We start from the raw sequence: 16,530 nt of genomic DNA on the forward strand, positions 1-16,530 counted from the left end.
GCATTTAGTTGTCTTAGGTAACTAAATAATATGTTTCAGTTTTGTCATGGGTTTCTCGGGGCAAGCATAGGCATCTAGAGCCCATGGCATGTTGTATTTTTGCTGTTGGATCTTTTTGTGAGATAAATAAAAAAAGAGTTTTTTAACTGAAATTAAGGACCAAAATCAAAACTCAAAACATACATAAATTATTCCGTATATGGATGTGTTGCCCCCTCCTCAATACCTTTCTCTTTACGTTGAAGTTTTTGGCACTTTTAAATAAGCTTCCTATTCTAATTAAACGGCCCTTGTGTTTCAGGAGTCGTTATTAAAAATCGGTACAAATAATTAGACTTTGGCATACAGAGTAAGGTATTGGGAGCAGGGGGGTAAGCCTCTCCATATACGGAAGCATATGAATATCCGGAAGTCCAAACCCGCTGAAAATTTCTTCCGGACAATTCCCCCTGAACGTCTCCGCATGCAAAATTGAGTTGGCAAAGAGAAAGTAAGAGAAATAAAAAGAATTGCCTATAATAATTCTATCAAATCACCCCAGTGTAAAATTTTCCTTGAACTTTCACCCCCGGAAATTTCCCTCCCCACGAAAAATTCTCCCCATGGAAACACTTCAAACACAAAATCCTCCCCCCCCCCTCCCCGAAATATGTCAGTATGCTTCCCAATAACAAATAATATACGCAGACCATGGGCAAATTTAATAACTTACTGCCCTTTCCTCACGGGCTATGGGGGGCTATGTTACCCCTAAGAGCATAGTTATTGGATCATTCAACTATGCTTAACAATATGGCTATCTCAAAATTTTGAGCATATGACTTTGGGGAAAAAATGGGCGTGGAAGGGGGACTAGTTCTATTCCAATCTTTTTGGTCACTTAGAAAGGGCTCTCGGAACTTTAATTTCCGTCCGAATGCACCCTTTCCCGATCTTCGTGGACCATTAGTTCAACGCGATCACCCTGAGAAAAAAAGAAACAAATAAACGCGCGTCTGTGATCTTTCTTCTGGCAAAAAATGCAAAATTCCACCTTTTTGTATAAAGGAGCTTGAAATTTCTAAAGTGGGGTTCTCTGATACGCTAAATCTGAGGCTGTGATTTTTGTTAAGATTACTTGACTTTGAAGGGTGTTTCTCCCTTTTTTGAAAATCAGGCAAATTTTCTCAGGCTTGTAGCTTTTGAGGGGTAACACAAAACTTGATGAAACTTATATATTTGGAATCAGCATTCTTTTGGTGCATCTCTTGGTACCAAAATTTCACTTTTGAGATTTTCGGCTACTATTGGGCCGAGTCACTCATTACTTAGTTCGTTACCACAAACTGTTTGATTTAATTCAAACCTCAAATGCGTATAAACCTAGATCATTCATTTTACAATTATCATAATAATCTTCTTTATTTTCAGAACAACGAAAAACACTCTTGCTTTGATGGCTGCAAGGACAGTTGAATCATGGTTCAGTATCTTTCTCAAAAATTGTCAAGCTTCCGATACCGATTCTGAACAGGCGAGATGCTGTCATGGAAATGAAAATTTTTCTTTGAAACCTGTAGGCAAATTTTATAATTCCATTCAGTGGTGAAGTTAAATTTCATTCAGTGATTAGTAATGAAAATTAAAATGAAAGTTAAATATAATTAATAATTAAATGATTAAGAACTAAAATTAAAATTCAATGGCGATTGAAAAAGACAGCAAGGACAGTTGAATCATGGTTTAGTGTCTTTCAGAAATTGTCAAGCTCCCAATACCGATTCTGAATAGGCAAGAAACTGTCATGGAAATGAAAATTTTTTCTGAAACATGTAGGCAAATGTTATAATTCCTTTCAGCGGTGAAGTCAAATTTCATTTAATGACTAAGGATGAAACTTAAAAACAATAAATGAAAGTTAAATATAATTAATAATTAAATGATTAAGAACGAAATTTAAAATTCAATGGCGATTAAAAAAGACGCGATGTCATGCAATTTTACTGAAATAAATGCTGGCTACTTGTTGTGTGGAGCAAAACTACTTTTGTTTTTTCTTTTTTTATTTTATTTTTTATTTTTTATAAATTTTTAATTTTATTATGTTTTTAAATTTTATTTCTTTTTTTGTAATCTCTACTTTGTAGCTGTAACGATAAAATAAACGTTAAAAACATAAGTTAAAAAATGCAGAATCAAGACAGTTCTCAAGAAAATGTGTTTTTGCATAACCTAGCGAATAGTATCAAAATGAAATGAAACAAAGCTGTCCTAGCTGTGAAAGTAATTCTGTAGGAACCATTAAATTTCGAATTAGTATAAAATATTGAATCATCTGTTCAAGACCTTGGAATATTGTATCTTCTAAATTTCCAGGTATACTTTACTGAAATTCATAGGATCTTTTTTCCCGATTTTGTAGCCTCATATATTTTTATCCATCTATTTTCTTCAAGTCAGCAAGAAAACTTAAAATCTGCCACATATCTAAAAGCATTTGAGAGTCAGAAGTAAGCTCTAAAGCTTTTGCTTTTGTGTTATTTTTCTTTTGCCTCAGAGAGGTAGCTTTTAGAGTTTTCTTCTAACTCAAATTGAGACAAGTGTTTGTCTTGTAAGAAATAGAGCTTATTTGGTGTCTCCGAAGCAGAACTAATAAGTCAAGCACTTCTTTGTCTAAATCCATCATACGTACCCTACGCACCATATTAACTATGAGCACAGTATTAACCTCGTTGGAACCTATTAGCGTTGATTCATATAGAGACAGAATCTCAACAGAGAATCAGAGAGTACCATATGCAACATAAACCGTGAACACCGTAAACCCCTTATTAACTTCGTAACAACCAAATAGTGTCGATTCATAGAGAAACAGAGAGTTTAATTGTAAAAAGTGTTGTGAATAAGGACTTTTAGTTCTTGTTACTTGCATGAAATTTCATGCAAGAGAGCCTATCAGGTTGTGTATTTGTTTTAGTGGCTAAAAATTTTACATAGCAACTAGAATACATAAAAAAGGCTCTTTCCGATATATTTTAGATAATAATTTGATTCGCTGAAAAAAGTGTGATATCGCCAGAAAAGAAACCATTTGAATTAAAGGACATTTTTGAAAGTAGGAATTAAAGGAAAATATTCTCTTCTTTTCTCATTGATTTAATACTTTTATAACTTTACATTATATATTTCACATATTGAGCATAAATTATGTATTAATCATACATTTTCAGGAAATAATACTGGAAGTTCATATTTGAAAACAACTAATTCAGATTTTTTTTCTTTTTCATTTGACATACTAGAGTTAGTCTTTTTTTTTTTGGGGGGCAAGCTAAAGAAAGCAAAGAGAATCCAAACAAGGCAGCCAAGCCTTGTAGCTCTAAAAAGTGGAACAGGCATCCCTTTTTAGTCTTGATTTCCCAAGTTCATCAAGTAACATCAAATATTTGGGAAATTTATATTATTTCTTTGACAACCGAATCAAAATTTCCATAACTTTTATTCAATCTTGATCCCTGATACTTTTTTGAAAAGTTTTCATTGTTAATGCCGCTTATATTTTATCGACTAGTAATTTGAAATTGAGTAAAAGGCAAGAGCTGTTTTAAATGCAAAAATGAAGCGTACGGAGAAAAAATGAGTAAACCTGTCGCCACGCATTGATGTTTCTACCACTGCTAAAAACACACTCTAGCACCATGCCGCCTGAGGCCAAGACAGCTACACATTCTCCTCCTCTATCTAAATCCATTCAAAGCCCCCCTCTTTATACCCTCGCAGGAACTTCCAATTTCTCTTAAATCTTTCCTTGCGACCTCCTTCCACCAATTTCGGGAACGGAGTGCTTTTGTTTGGCCCTAGATGGTTGGCTGACAAGGGTGATCTTTGGCAATCTGCCATCCTTCATCCGCAAAACGTGTCGTAGCCATCTCAACCGTAGAATGCGTGTCGTAGCCATCTCAACGTTTAGCCATAGAAAGCAGGGTTGAACCACACTTTTTGTAGAGCTTACTATTTGAGATACAGTCGCTAAGTCGGGTGCTTAAGACAATCTGTAGGCAATTTACAACATCTAGCAACTCTTCTTCCGTTTTTTTTTTGGAGCAACCACACTTCAGAACCATACTTGACGACTCTCATAATGGTAGCCTCTAATATTCTAATCTTGGTTCACAAACTTATCTTTCTGTTTTCTCTAAGTTTTTTCAACTTTGAAAATACACCCTGGACCTTGGCTATTTAAAATACTGTCATTCAAACTGGTAACCAACACAACTCGTAGACAATTTTTCTGGATAATATCAAACAAATCCTCCTTGATTGATGTGTCTGGATATCCTGAAGTAACTGTTTTTCTAGACGATAAATTTCAAGAATTGTTTTTCAGCTCACGTAGACTTTTCTTGATTAGCTGAAACTGGAGCATAAAAGTAGTTTTACAAAATGAAATAGCTTCAGTGGCTTTCTTGAAATCTTGATTTGGTAAATTCGTTATATTTTGAGCAATTACAACACCCTAGGTTTGTTGGTAAAATTTTTAAACATTAAGAAACACTAATAAAAAATGTTTCCCCTCACGATAGCGCCAAATATTTATATAAATTAATGGTGTATCCACGGTAGGCTGAAAAAAATGCAGCTTCATAAATTTTTATTAAGTCTTTGGGAAGCAATGCTGGAAATCGGTTTTCTGAATTTTCGATTTTTCGAATTCTGGATTTTTCGATTTTTTCGAAAATTCGATCGGTTATTTCCGATTTTTTTTTATTTTTATTTTGTGTTCCTGGGTTTAATGCTTATATATATTTTATTTGAGCAATGCTATGAAGATGCCTATTTCAAAAACTCTAGATCAGCCGCCTAACGAAACCAAGAATTTACTCTGCCTCGGTAGCTAGCCTTATGCTGTACTTGTCAGACACTTGGTCCATGACTCAGACGCAGATTACGAAGGTAGATACTGTCCAGACAAAAAACCTCCACAAAATTGAACGCGTTAGATGGTTCAGCGAGGTACAGAACTTGGAGATCCTCCTGTTCCTTAAATTACCAACCCTGTCTGAGCAGCTTGAGTCTCGCTCTCTGCACTTGTATAGTCATCTATCTTGCCTGCACACTCAAAAACCTGCCCGACTCATCTTTGACTTCGATCCAACTACAAACAGTTGGAAACTTTCCAGAGGTAGATAACGCACAAAACAGGCAGACGTCATCCACGGTCGACTTACGACCAGGAACATTGATCCCAAGGAAGCTCCAACCCCGGCCAGGACAGAAGACTCTTGAGACAACTGACGGGATTGACCATCGGCTTCTTCTACGCTGGCGACCTTGTCGAGCAAGAGCTTTAAGTAAAATATGAAGATGATGTATGATGGCGTAAAATATATCTATCCCAGGATTTTCCTGTGAAATGCCTGCGCTGTTTTTGTTCTCTTTTGCTTATCTACGGCTTAATAATTTAGAATGGTTAAGACATATAATTTGAAACTTCTTTTGATACGAGGCAGCGAAAATTTAAATTTCTTGATTAGTTTTAGAGTCGTCTATGAAATTACAAATTGTTAAATACTGCTTCGAAGCTGGCCCAGATATTCCACAATAGTTAAAATTTGAAATTAATTTCGAGGCGAGGTTGCAACACGTGAAATTCCTTTGATGGATTTTTAAAGCTGTCTTGGAAGTGCTGCTTTGCTCAAATAAATCTAGTTTATTTTTTGCATGCATAGTCATTTGCACATAAAAAGGGCAACAATCCTGCTGATCAGAATAGATAGTGGTAGCAAGTACTGCCATCTATTTCCTGGAATCCTAGATACTGCTTATGGTACGTATCTGTTCCGTCATATTCTAAACGGTTCTGAACCTATGTCGGTATTCGCAATAATAATAAAATAAAACTTGTAGGCCGATCTAAGAGATTGTGCAAAAAGTTAAAACCAAATTAAAACCTTCGGCTCTTTGTCTCAGAAACTGCTGAAATTCGAATTTTAGTTCTTTTAATTAGAGCGAAATTAGCTGATTTTGTGACAATCGTATTCTTTTTCCAATCATCATGATTGTAAAGTACCGAGTAGGGTCCTTTGTATTTGTTGCAAACATGGCACGGCAACAATTTTTTTCTTGTATGCCCACTATTGGGTTTGTAGAAAGAACATTGTTACCCGCTGTTAATTTTTTGGAAATATTATTTTGTGAATATCTATTTTTTCAAAATTGGATAGCAAGTCTTGTAATCAGTATTAAATTGGTGTCTCTTTGCATTGAGGAAACATATTCCTATGAACAAAGATTTCGTGAGGTTTATTTGGAAACTTCGAACCAAAATCTAAGATCTAAAACTATCTAAAATATTTTTGAACTTAAAGATCTCATCGAACTGCATGCCTTTATAGTTTTGGATATATACATATATTATTTGGTTACATTATATTACATTTTGTAGCTCCTGGGTCGTATTTTGATGGAAGTTCTCTTAAATACTGACCACTCTATTGATGCTGTCCGCTATTCGTCAAAGAGAAGCTTAGAAAGTGGTGTTACTGTTTACTCGAAACTTTTTGGTAAGCTATTATATTGTTTTATTAGTATTTGTACCCTGGTCACTAATCGTCATATTTCCAGTGTACAACAAAAAATAAAGAAACGAGGAATAATAGGAGTTCAATTCGATACGGTCACCCCCCTCAACAAAAAAAGCATATATTTCAATAAAGACTTCCACAAAGCCGCCCTCAGTACTAAAAGAAAAGTAAGGAAAATACATAACTGAAAAAGCTGACTTATAGAAGTATTCGATGTGTAACCTTAAAAGCAACTGAAGAAAAAACAACAACAAATGAACGACTAAAAGGCTGTTCAAAAACTATATTGGGTTGAAATTCTTTCTTTAGTGAGTATTGAAGCCTGTCTACTGACTCAATTAATATTACGACGGCTAGTTAATCTTGTTTAAACTGAGAAATAATGTGAGCTGAAATTCTTTCATTAGATTATCTTAAGTAGGGCTTATAGGAATATTCCCGTATTTCTGTTTAAATCAAGGTCTTTATGCATGTATTTTTTACTTTGCGGAGAGCTAGGACTCAGTTTGGAATTTTTGAACGAATTGATTTTGAGCTCATCGTCTAATTTACATATCTTACGAGTTACTTTGTTTGTTTGTGTGCTAACTTGGGTGGAATTCATATATACCTGTATTCAAGCTGTCCTACTAGTTTTGAAGAGATAATGCCGCAATTTATTATCATTTTTGTATTTTTGTGCATGAATACTTGTCGCTAATAAGTTAGTGTAAACTTATCACCAGGGTGAATGAATATCAGAAATTTGGACAATCACACCACCGTCAGAGTGGGGGATGGGGGCCCTGACAATCTTTGAGGATGCCAAATTTTCCTGCTACGTGCTTTTCCTGTTACATGTCACGTTTGTAGATAGAACAACATATAAAGTAAAATGTATAGAAATCTAGTGTTTCCTTTGTATTTACAAAATAAGTGTGCTTCAACGGGTTTCTTTTATTGAGCGGTATTAGCAGACGAAACAGATTAGAAGACGGACACAGATGAAACCTACGGACCAGAACTAGAGAACTACTCTTGTTCCTAGACCGAGTAGAGAACTACTTGGTTGTGTTTAACTAGAGAACTACTGGTAGCGTAGTCAATGTTATAGTACGGCATTCTAACGGTATACTGAAGAAGAATTAAATTTAGGTACTGCTACTGCAACTAATAATTCATTATAGTAACATTATGCCTAAGGCAAGCAAAATTGCTCATGCTCCTTCTCCACCCCAATCTTCATTCTTTGTCACATTTTATGAAGTTCTAGGTTACTATAAGTCCTTTCTTATGACCTCTTCCCGCTCCATTTGGCGACGACCTACTTTTTGTCTTGCACCAAACGAATGGCTGAAAACTAATCTTTCATCCTTCATCTGTAAGACCTGGCCTACCCAGTTTAAAATCTCTTTCATTTCAGCCCTTGATGGCGGGACCGAACCACATTTCTTGTACGACTTATTGTTCCATATATGATCGGTCAAATTAGTACTCAAAACTATCATTATGCAATTTCCCTGGAAATTTTTTATCAGATATTCTTCAAGCTTTTGAAGCGCCCACGCTTTATAGCCATAATTTACCACTGTCGTTACTGTCGCTTGCAATATTTTAATATTAGTTCGAAGTCTGTCGGTGTGATGCAAGGATTAAATCAAGTCCAACAAGTTCATGTCTACTCTGTCATATTAACTATTTTTCCTTTCTACCCATTTTGTACTTTTCGCTTAGGGAAAGAAGCTGTATCCAAATTACTGGTTCAATTCAGTCAACAATCGCCACACTCTAGCCGGAGAAGATATATATCTATTATGTATGCAGTCTTACTTGAAGCAGAACCTGCTTGGAATTGGATCCAAGCAAATGCGGATCAGCTAATCAAACAGAGCCAAAATCCTATCCATGGACCAGTGGTAAGACTAATAAATTTAAGTAGTTTTAAAATCTTTAAGCTAATGCAAGTTGTATCATCCAGACATAAATAGCGAATGTGGTCTTTCATCATTTGTTGCCGATTCTTTTCGGTGGAATATTGACGAAACTTTTTCGATAATAAGGAAACTGTTGGTACATAACGCCATCTCCAAAACAAGTGTGCATTTATCATTTTCGTAATTTTGCAGGAGAGAGAAAATAAGGGGTTTAAGGTATTTGTGGAAACAACTGTTTGTTTGAATAATATAATAATGTAAAAATCTGTACAAGTTGAAGCTCACCTGGATAAGGCGACTTTGTTTGGGCATACAGTGCATAAACATAGATCTTAAGTAGTCTTTGAGTTCGAGGTTTTGAAAACAAATCTTTGCCCAAACCATGAGCAATCCCCCCCATATTCTATTAAATAATTTATACCCCTGGGAGTGAGCTCTATAGGATCGTGTATCTAGAAGTTAATTTTTATCTATTTCTAACTCGTGTTCGAGAAATTTTCAAGGATATCTTTTTTCTACCCTTTTACTTATAGTACAATAGAATGAAACTGTCCTAGGTTAGAATGTAAACTTTTTAGGGATTGTGTAATTTTAGACTTGAGTGGAGTATTCAATTATGTGTATAAAATAATAGGATTATTATTTTTTATCGCTTCTAGATTCCGAGGAACTAATGCTAGAAAAGTAGATTTCGAGATCCCAAATTCTGTTTTTGGAAAATTTTTGATTTCGATGGAGTTTCGTAAAATTGTATTTACAAATGAGGCTTGAGCACAGTTTAAACATAAAATCCCATCTCTACTCAGACTCACGTGTGGAGGGAAGAGGGCTGTGGTTCCAGAACCTTGTCATCAGTATATCTACTTAAATTGGCTATTTGATATCAACCACACTTGAGAGGAAGTAAGAACTAGCAGCCCTAGTTTGACTTTATTGTATCAGGATAAGACTGAACCTGTGTCTCTGAATTTTTATCATCTCGACATCTGAAAGAACAGATTGTCAAATCTCACTCAAAATCAGTGCGAAGTATGGGTAAATATCAAGTTTATTTATTTTGGGTCCAGACGCAATCATCCTCTGTGAGGAACCGAGACTCAAACTTTTTACCATAAGGAAATTTACCAGAAAAGGTGGTAAATATCCATTCTCAAAAGAGGTAGGAGCGAATTCTGAAAAAGAAATATCTGACTAAGATTTTTAGCCTCTTTAGGCTGTTACATATTGTAACAACAAGCAGCTGTAGAGTTCCACGTCACATTGAAGATCAGGTAAGGAATCCCATGACATACAGTTAGAACCTACGCTGAGAGAAAGAAATTTGAATATAGCCTCTTTGTAGGGAGGGAATCTCTATCTTCTTGTTATTACAGTATCATTACGAGGTAGATCTGAACCTATAAGAAGAACCTTCGAGGACGTTTTAAGAGAGGGCCCTTTGAAAACCTGCGGAAATTCTATATTTTTGGCCACCATTTGAATTTTGAGGGGGGTTGGACCAATCTCAAGTAAATTTTGCCCTTATCCCCGTCCCCTACCTCTGTACAGGGATGACTGATGGTTTCAGCATCAAATTGTCAATCGTAGATTATTAATTGGGAAGTGTCTGAATCATCAGACCCCATCAAATCTCAGTTGTATAGATTAAGAAAAGACATTTGATTATGCTGATAGAAAAGCTTTAGTGAAGGTTCTATTCTAAAAAAAAATAAGTAAAAAAGAGTGAGACATCTCAGTGCTGTCCATTGATTGTCTTTTTCGTTCAAGGCAGGGGACTGTAAACCCATTGATTGTCCTTTTCGTTCGAAGTAGGAGACTGTAAACCTCCTGTTCAGGATTTCCGATAATTGTAAATTTCAATGGCTTACTTTTATATGTCATTGTGACGACATTTTTATGAATTTTAGGCTCTTCTTTATAACAAGTCAATATTATCGCCAGCCAAAACTTTCTAAATCTTTGTTTTCAAATAGATAAATATGGGACGATGAGGGTTGGCGGGGGGGGGGATTTACTATCAAATCGCTCAAATGAATTTTTTGAAATTTGGCCTATGATGTACGATTTAACTTTCACAAAAAAAAGTACAAGAGCATTGTTTTACAAAACAGGAAGTCGAGTATATTCATATAAATTCCTAAATATATTTACATGTGTATCTGTGTATCATATATGAGGGAGGAAGGCTGTTGGATTTTTGTGTAGATAGGGGAAGCATGCTTGAGCCACAAGAGTGCAATTTTGTGCCCAAATTTCTTAACTTCCCATTTTCACATGGGCAAATGTAGAAGGGGCTTTAAAGGGGGAATAAAAATTACTCTAACCACCTGGGAATATTTTTATATTGTGCCTGTACTACGGGTTCTGGGGAATGATAGTGCCCATCTTATTGCAGACAATCTTCGTTAGTGTAACATAAGAGATTAAATTTGCTGTTTGGTAGAAATAAAATCAGCGTAAAAATTAAAATCTCATATTCTTTCTCTCAAGTTTTTGGTTAATCTTGTCGCAGTATAGTAATTTGTAATTTGACTCATTGTAAAAGAACTTAAATATGCTTTAAGATGTATTTAAGTACGAAAAATATTTAAGATGGCTTGGACTGTCCCTGTGGCATTAGATAAAGAAGAAAAATATTTAGCAAGCTCAAATGGATGAAAACTGTTCAGCAGCTAATTTTTGAATTACATATAATTTTGTCTCTAGTCTGTGTCTTTATAATTATGATCTAATAGCTTGCTGACTATTTGACTCTAGAAGCAGGAATCATTTGTTGGTTGTGTTTTCACGTCTATAGCCGATCGCTTTACGGACGTTCCATAATCTTGTTACGGATGCTCCGTATTAGATCATAAAAATTATGATCTAACAGCTCGCTGAGTATTTGACTATAGAAGCAGGAATCATTTGTTGGTTGTGTTTCCACATCTATAAGCCGATTGCTTCACGGACGTTCCGTAATCTCATAATGCGGACGTTCCGTATTAGATCATAATAATTATGATCTAATAGCTCGCTGAGTATTTGACTCTAGAAGCAGGAATCATTTGTTGGTTGTGTTTTCACGGCTATAAGCCGATCGCTTTACGGACGCTCAGTAATCTCATGGAAATGTTAAGGTTCGTTCGCATAAGAAATCCAAGCTGAAACTTTGCAGATATAGAGATTGATATACACATACATATAGAGATGTTTATGGTCAGTATAAGGATATAGTAGATAGAGGATATGAAGTAGGATATGAAGATATAATCTTTGCGGTTCACGGTATTTTGATGATGCTGATGGTTAGGTCTTCTATCTATCCGTTTTACTGTTGAATTATACACCCAATAGTAATTATTTTTAGAGTTGCTTAATTTCTTTGTAAAACGACAATCATAAGAAACAGTCGCAGGTAGTACTTCACAACTGATCTATCAGTCAGAGTTGCTGTAACTCTTCACAGGTGACTTATTGCCGAAGTTAGTTTTCGTAGATAGTACAAACCTCCCCCAAGGCTAGGAATGTAGATTAAGTCCAAAATATTTTCAACTTAGTATCCCCAGTCTGTAGCACCAATTCAGAGGAGTTCCTCTCCCATTGATATTTTGCCCCTCCCCCTGAATTTCAAAAAATACTTTTCTTTGACATTTTAATCGAAAAAAAAGGTAAGAAAATTTGTCTCTCTCACCGTGGGCTTCGAGAAATGCTCTCCCAGTCCAGTCCCAGTCCCTTTCATTTATCTGTAGACCAGTTATTCTATCTTCGTGGGCCACATATGCTTCCCAGGCCACAGCTTGAGAACTTTATCTACAATTCCTACATACATTTACATACTTACAAACAATATCTACAGACATAAGTGTTTGTCTCATAAATTAGTTCAATTAAAATTTTTATTTAGCTTTTAGAAGTTGTTTTAAGGGCTCTTGATCCAGTGCATGCACTTGCAAAGTTGTTGATAATTTTATTAAAATTGCTTTTTCAGTATTTGTAGATTAAAGACAACTTAGTGAAGTTTACGTGAGATATTGCACATAAAAATCACATTATTCAGTCGCACAGTGAATGTTTCAATGTTTTTGTCGTCAAACTCTAAAAAAGTTCCTATGTGTAGCTTTTTTGGCACCTTGCAAAATTGGTTAAAATGTCAGATAGATCCCTTGATTCTAAACGTGTGAATATTTATTTCATTAGTGTAATTACTGTAGTAAATTCGTTGGTGTAAATTGTTTTGAACTCACCAGTGCTAACTCACAAGTTCTTTTTTATAGGCCAAAGAATGTCTCAGTGTAAGCCTCAGATGGAGTGCCAGAGATTTGGACAAACAAACCTTTGCCAGGCGATGGCTTCGTCCCTTAATTACAGATTACGAAATGTTGCAATCACATACGCTATATTCTCTTGTGGAGCAGGCTGTTAAAGGTACTAATTCATTTCCTAGTCTCTCATTTGATTATGAGATAAGATAAGATTTATTGCAAAAGTCTGCGGGCCATAGCAACACAAAATACAGCCTACAAACAAAGCTCAAGGAGCGAAATACAACTTTAAATAATACAAACCAAGAAAAAAAAAGAAAAAACAATATGGTCCAACATTTTATCCAACAAACAAGTACCATAGTAAAATTCAATTCCTGAAAACCGTAACAAGCTATCTCTTCAAACGGGATTCCCTATGTTTAGCCCCTAAACGAAGAAACTTACACAGCGGTTTAATAACACATGCATTCCTGTCACCCATCCGCTCAATTAATCAGCATTCACTCCCAGCTACTCGTCCAAAACATTCTTTCCGCAACTGAGACAGCTCTTCACACTCGGATACAGAATGAAAGAGATTTTCATTCACAAACTCACACATAGGGCAAAAGTAGAAGCAGGCCGCTAACCTAGACTTTCCCAAAAATTTCCTTCTCTCACCTAAATCCGAATTATCTACTTTTACCACCAACAGATTCTTCAAATCTTCTCTATCCAACCCAAATTTGAAATAAACCTCCTCCCCACAATAATCCTTAGCTTGGGAGTAAAACCTCGAAGACATAGATTAGTCCTTATGGCTTTTCCACACTTGGATTTCTTGGTCATTTGTGCTTCACTGGACTTCCTTCTATACTGACATGCTTTCATCCATCGGGCCTTTTCCTTCATTCCACATCTCCGAAATGCCACAGAGGTCCCGTATTTTTCTGACTTGATTTGGCCACAGATCACGTCTACTGTTCTTCAAACTCTCCAAAAAAGCTAACTTAAGAAGCCGAACTCTTGGTAGCGTGATTATTTTCGCCCAAAATCTTACCATTCTAGGCAATCTAAAACTCCTTAAAGTGCAAAGTTCCAGATTTGCTTTTAGGACCACTGAACTAAATGAATCCTTCGAGCCTAAAATTTTTTTGAAATATCTTAGCTGAACTGCTTTTAACTTAGCTGTTTTAGCTAAGTTAAAGCTAAGTTTTAGCTTCAGTTCTCATTCAGCGGTCAATGAGTGAACTTGTTTGACTGCATTGAAACTAACGCAGCGAATGCTATTTAATATTTTGACTCTGTAAATACTTGTGATAGCATGAAATAACTGTAATTGATAATTGGAGAAGAAGGAGTTTCTTGCTGTAATTTTCTTGCTGTAATTTTTGGCCAGCGATTTCTGTTTTAAGAAAGATATTTTTGTAAATATCTTTTGGTGTAATACGTTCCTTTTTAACGCATATGTTCATTACACGCTGGGAACTAGCGTGGGTAAATATAGTTCATATAAAGGTAGGCGAATAGTTTTATTTTCATACTGTTACTATGGGAAAGAAAGGCAGCGGTAAACGTAACAGAACCGAAGCGGACTTATCGGATCCTGTGATGAATTCGACAAATAATTCTGATGGTAGCGTTCTCGCTGACTGTCAGAGAACTAATGCTGAAAATATTATTAAAATACTGGAAATGGTCCAATCCATAAATACAAACATTGAGGCGCTCCAACATAATTTCTTGGAGTTAAAATCAGATATTAGTGCAGTGACTAATCGTGTTAAAACGATTGAAAATAAAAATAATATGCTGGAGAATGAACTTGTAACAGTTAAATCCGAACTTCGGATTTTGAAGAATATTGTGGAGGGCCAAGCGGATATTATTAATAAAAGTAAAGAGGAAATAAATTAAGTAGTCAGCCAATCTTTTGTGGAGGAAAATCGCAGTAAAATGTGCAATGTATTATTTTGGGGATTGAATGAAGTACCATTCGAGGATGCTGAGTCTCTGATTAAAAAAGTGATGGTACATGGATTATCATTAAATAGCGAAAATTTGCCGTCGTTTAGTGTTATCCAGTGCTCTAAAAAGTTTGTTAAAATTAAAGTGGACAATACGCAAGTTCGATTTTCTCTTCTGAAAAATGCGAAGAAACTTAAAGGGAAAAAGTTCAGCACTTATAATAATGTTTTTATTCGTGATGACGTTACGCCTAGTGTGCGTATTGTTCGCAAGGAACTCCTGGGCATCCGTAAATGCCTAGTGGATAAAGGAGTGGAATGCTGGGTACCCCCTACCTTACCCCCTGTTATTTGTGTAAAAAAAATAACACTGTAGCTAAAATGCTTTGGTACAATGAAAAGGATCTGCTGATACCGTGATTTGTGTATTTTGGTGATCAAGTCTTATTGCAGTTTTGTTAAGTTGGTTTTTAAGTATTCTTACGATGTTGTCATTTGTGGCTATTATTAAGTTGTGAGCCGTTGCGTTAGGAGCTTGAGCTTTCCATGAACGGGTTACAGGCAATATTTTCATGGCCTGTTCTTTTTCTTATTAGTGTTATTAAGTGGATCATTTTTGTTTTTCTTTTTTGTGTCTGTTTGTTATTTTTATTGAAACCATGTACCGAAGTTTATTTTGTTTTTAATGACAATAGATAATTATGATCGTGATTCCCGGAGCAGTGGCCGTCTTAATACTTTGGAAGCTTCTAATGTAGATTTTGGGGGTATATTTACGGAGCAGCTGCATTGGAGTTATGACATTGGGGTAGCAGGGCATTATAAATCTATTAGTTCTAAATATTTGTTTAAAGATGGAATCCAGTCTGAGTATGGATATGCGAGAGGCCTCAATGTTTTCCATCTTAATTGCCAAGGGATAAATTCTTCGTTTAATTTTTTAAATGAAGTGTGTGATCTTTCGGTTTTTCAGGTTATCGGTCTTACTGAAACATGGCTGAATGATCACAGCTCCGTTCCTTTAAATATACCAGGATATAAATTCTACAATAGGAATCGACAGTTTAGGCAACATGGAGGAAACGGTGCATATATTCGAAGCGATATTGAGGTTTTGGTAAGAAATGACTTAGTAGTATACCAGGAAATGGTTTTTGAACCATTTATTCTTCAGCTTAGGCTGAAACCTAAAGATGCATTCGTTATTTTATTGTATAGGCCGTAATCTGGCTCCATACCAATCGTTATGGATCTTTTGGATAAACAGCTGGAGAAACTAGAAACTAGTTCACATCCATTTATGATGCTCGAGGATTTTAATGTTGACCTTAATGAACGTTATGCGATTGTTTCTATGGATTTTTTGCAGCTTTGTATGTCCTATGGTTTGTTTCCAGCTATAAATATGTCACACGAGTAACCACCTCTTCATCAAAGCTAATTGACAATATTTTTTCAAATTTGTTTTTTTCTGCTCCAAGAGTTATTATTACAGATGTATCCGATCATTTTGGGATTTCAACAAGATTTGATCTCTGTATTCCCCAAAAGCCAGCACCAATAATTCCTAAGAGTCCAATGCATGTGTTTAGCCAGAGTAACCTTCAAAAATTTAAGCAGGCAATTGCAGAAGTTGATTGGAATAATTTAATAGGCCTTACGGATGATATAAATACGAGTTTTCAAAGATTTTACGATAAACTAATTTTGTTAGTGACAAAAACATGTATAATGGTTCGTTCGCCATCAAGGAAAAATAATCCTAAGAAACCATGGATGTCGCCTAGGTTTTTGCGCTGTTTTAATGAAAGAGATAAACCTTATAAGAATTCCAGAAATAATAGAAATGATCCGATTTGCT

At 35.5% G+C, this 16,530-nt stretch overlaps 1 protein-coding gene across 1 annotated transcript in view; it reads left to right on the forward strand.

Annotated features, from left to right (window-relative positions):
* Positions 1–16,530, forward strand: part of LOC136028906 (tRNA (32-2'-O)-methyltransferase regulator THADA-like) — a 190,001-nt gene that overhangs the window by 87,640 nt on the left and 85,831 nt on the right. The window contains exons 6-9 of the mRNA XM_065706865.1: positions 1,411–1,555; positions 6,425–6,542; positions 8,277–8,458; positions 12,733–12,883. Coding sequence (XP_065562937.1) covers positions 1,411–1,555; positions 6,425–6,542; positions 8,277–8,458; positions 12,733–12,883 — 596 coding nt within the window. The remainder of the gene's footprint in view (positions 1–1,410; positions 1,556–6,424; positions 6,543–8,276; positions 8,459–12,732; positions 12,884–16,530) is intronic.

This window comes from Artemia franciscana, chromosome 7, assembly GCF_032884065.1.
Source record: "Artemia franciscana chromosome 7, ASM3288406v1, whole genome shotgun sequence".
NCBI classification, from domain to species: Eukaryota; Metazoa; Arthropoda; class Branchiopoda; order Anostraca; family Artemiidae; genus Artemia; species Artemia franciscana.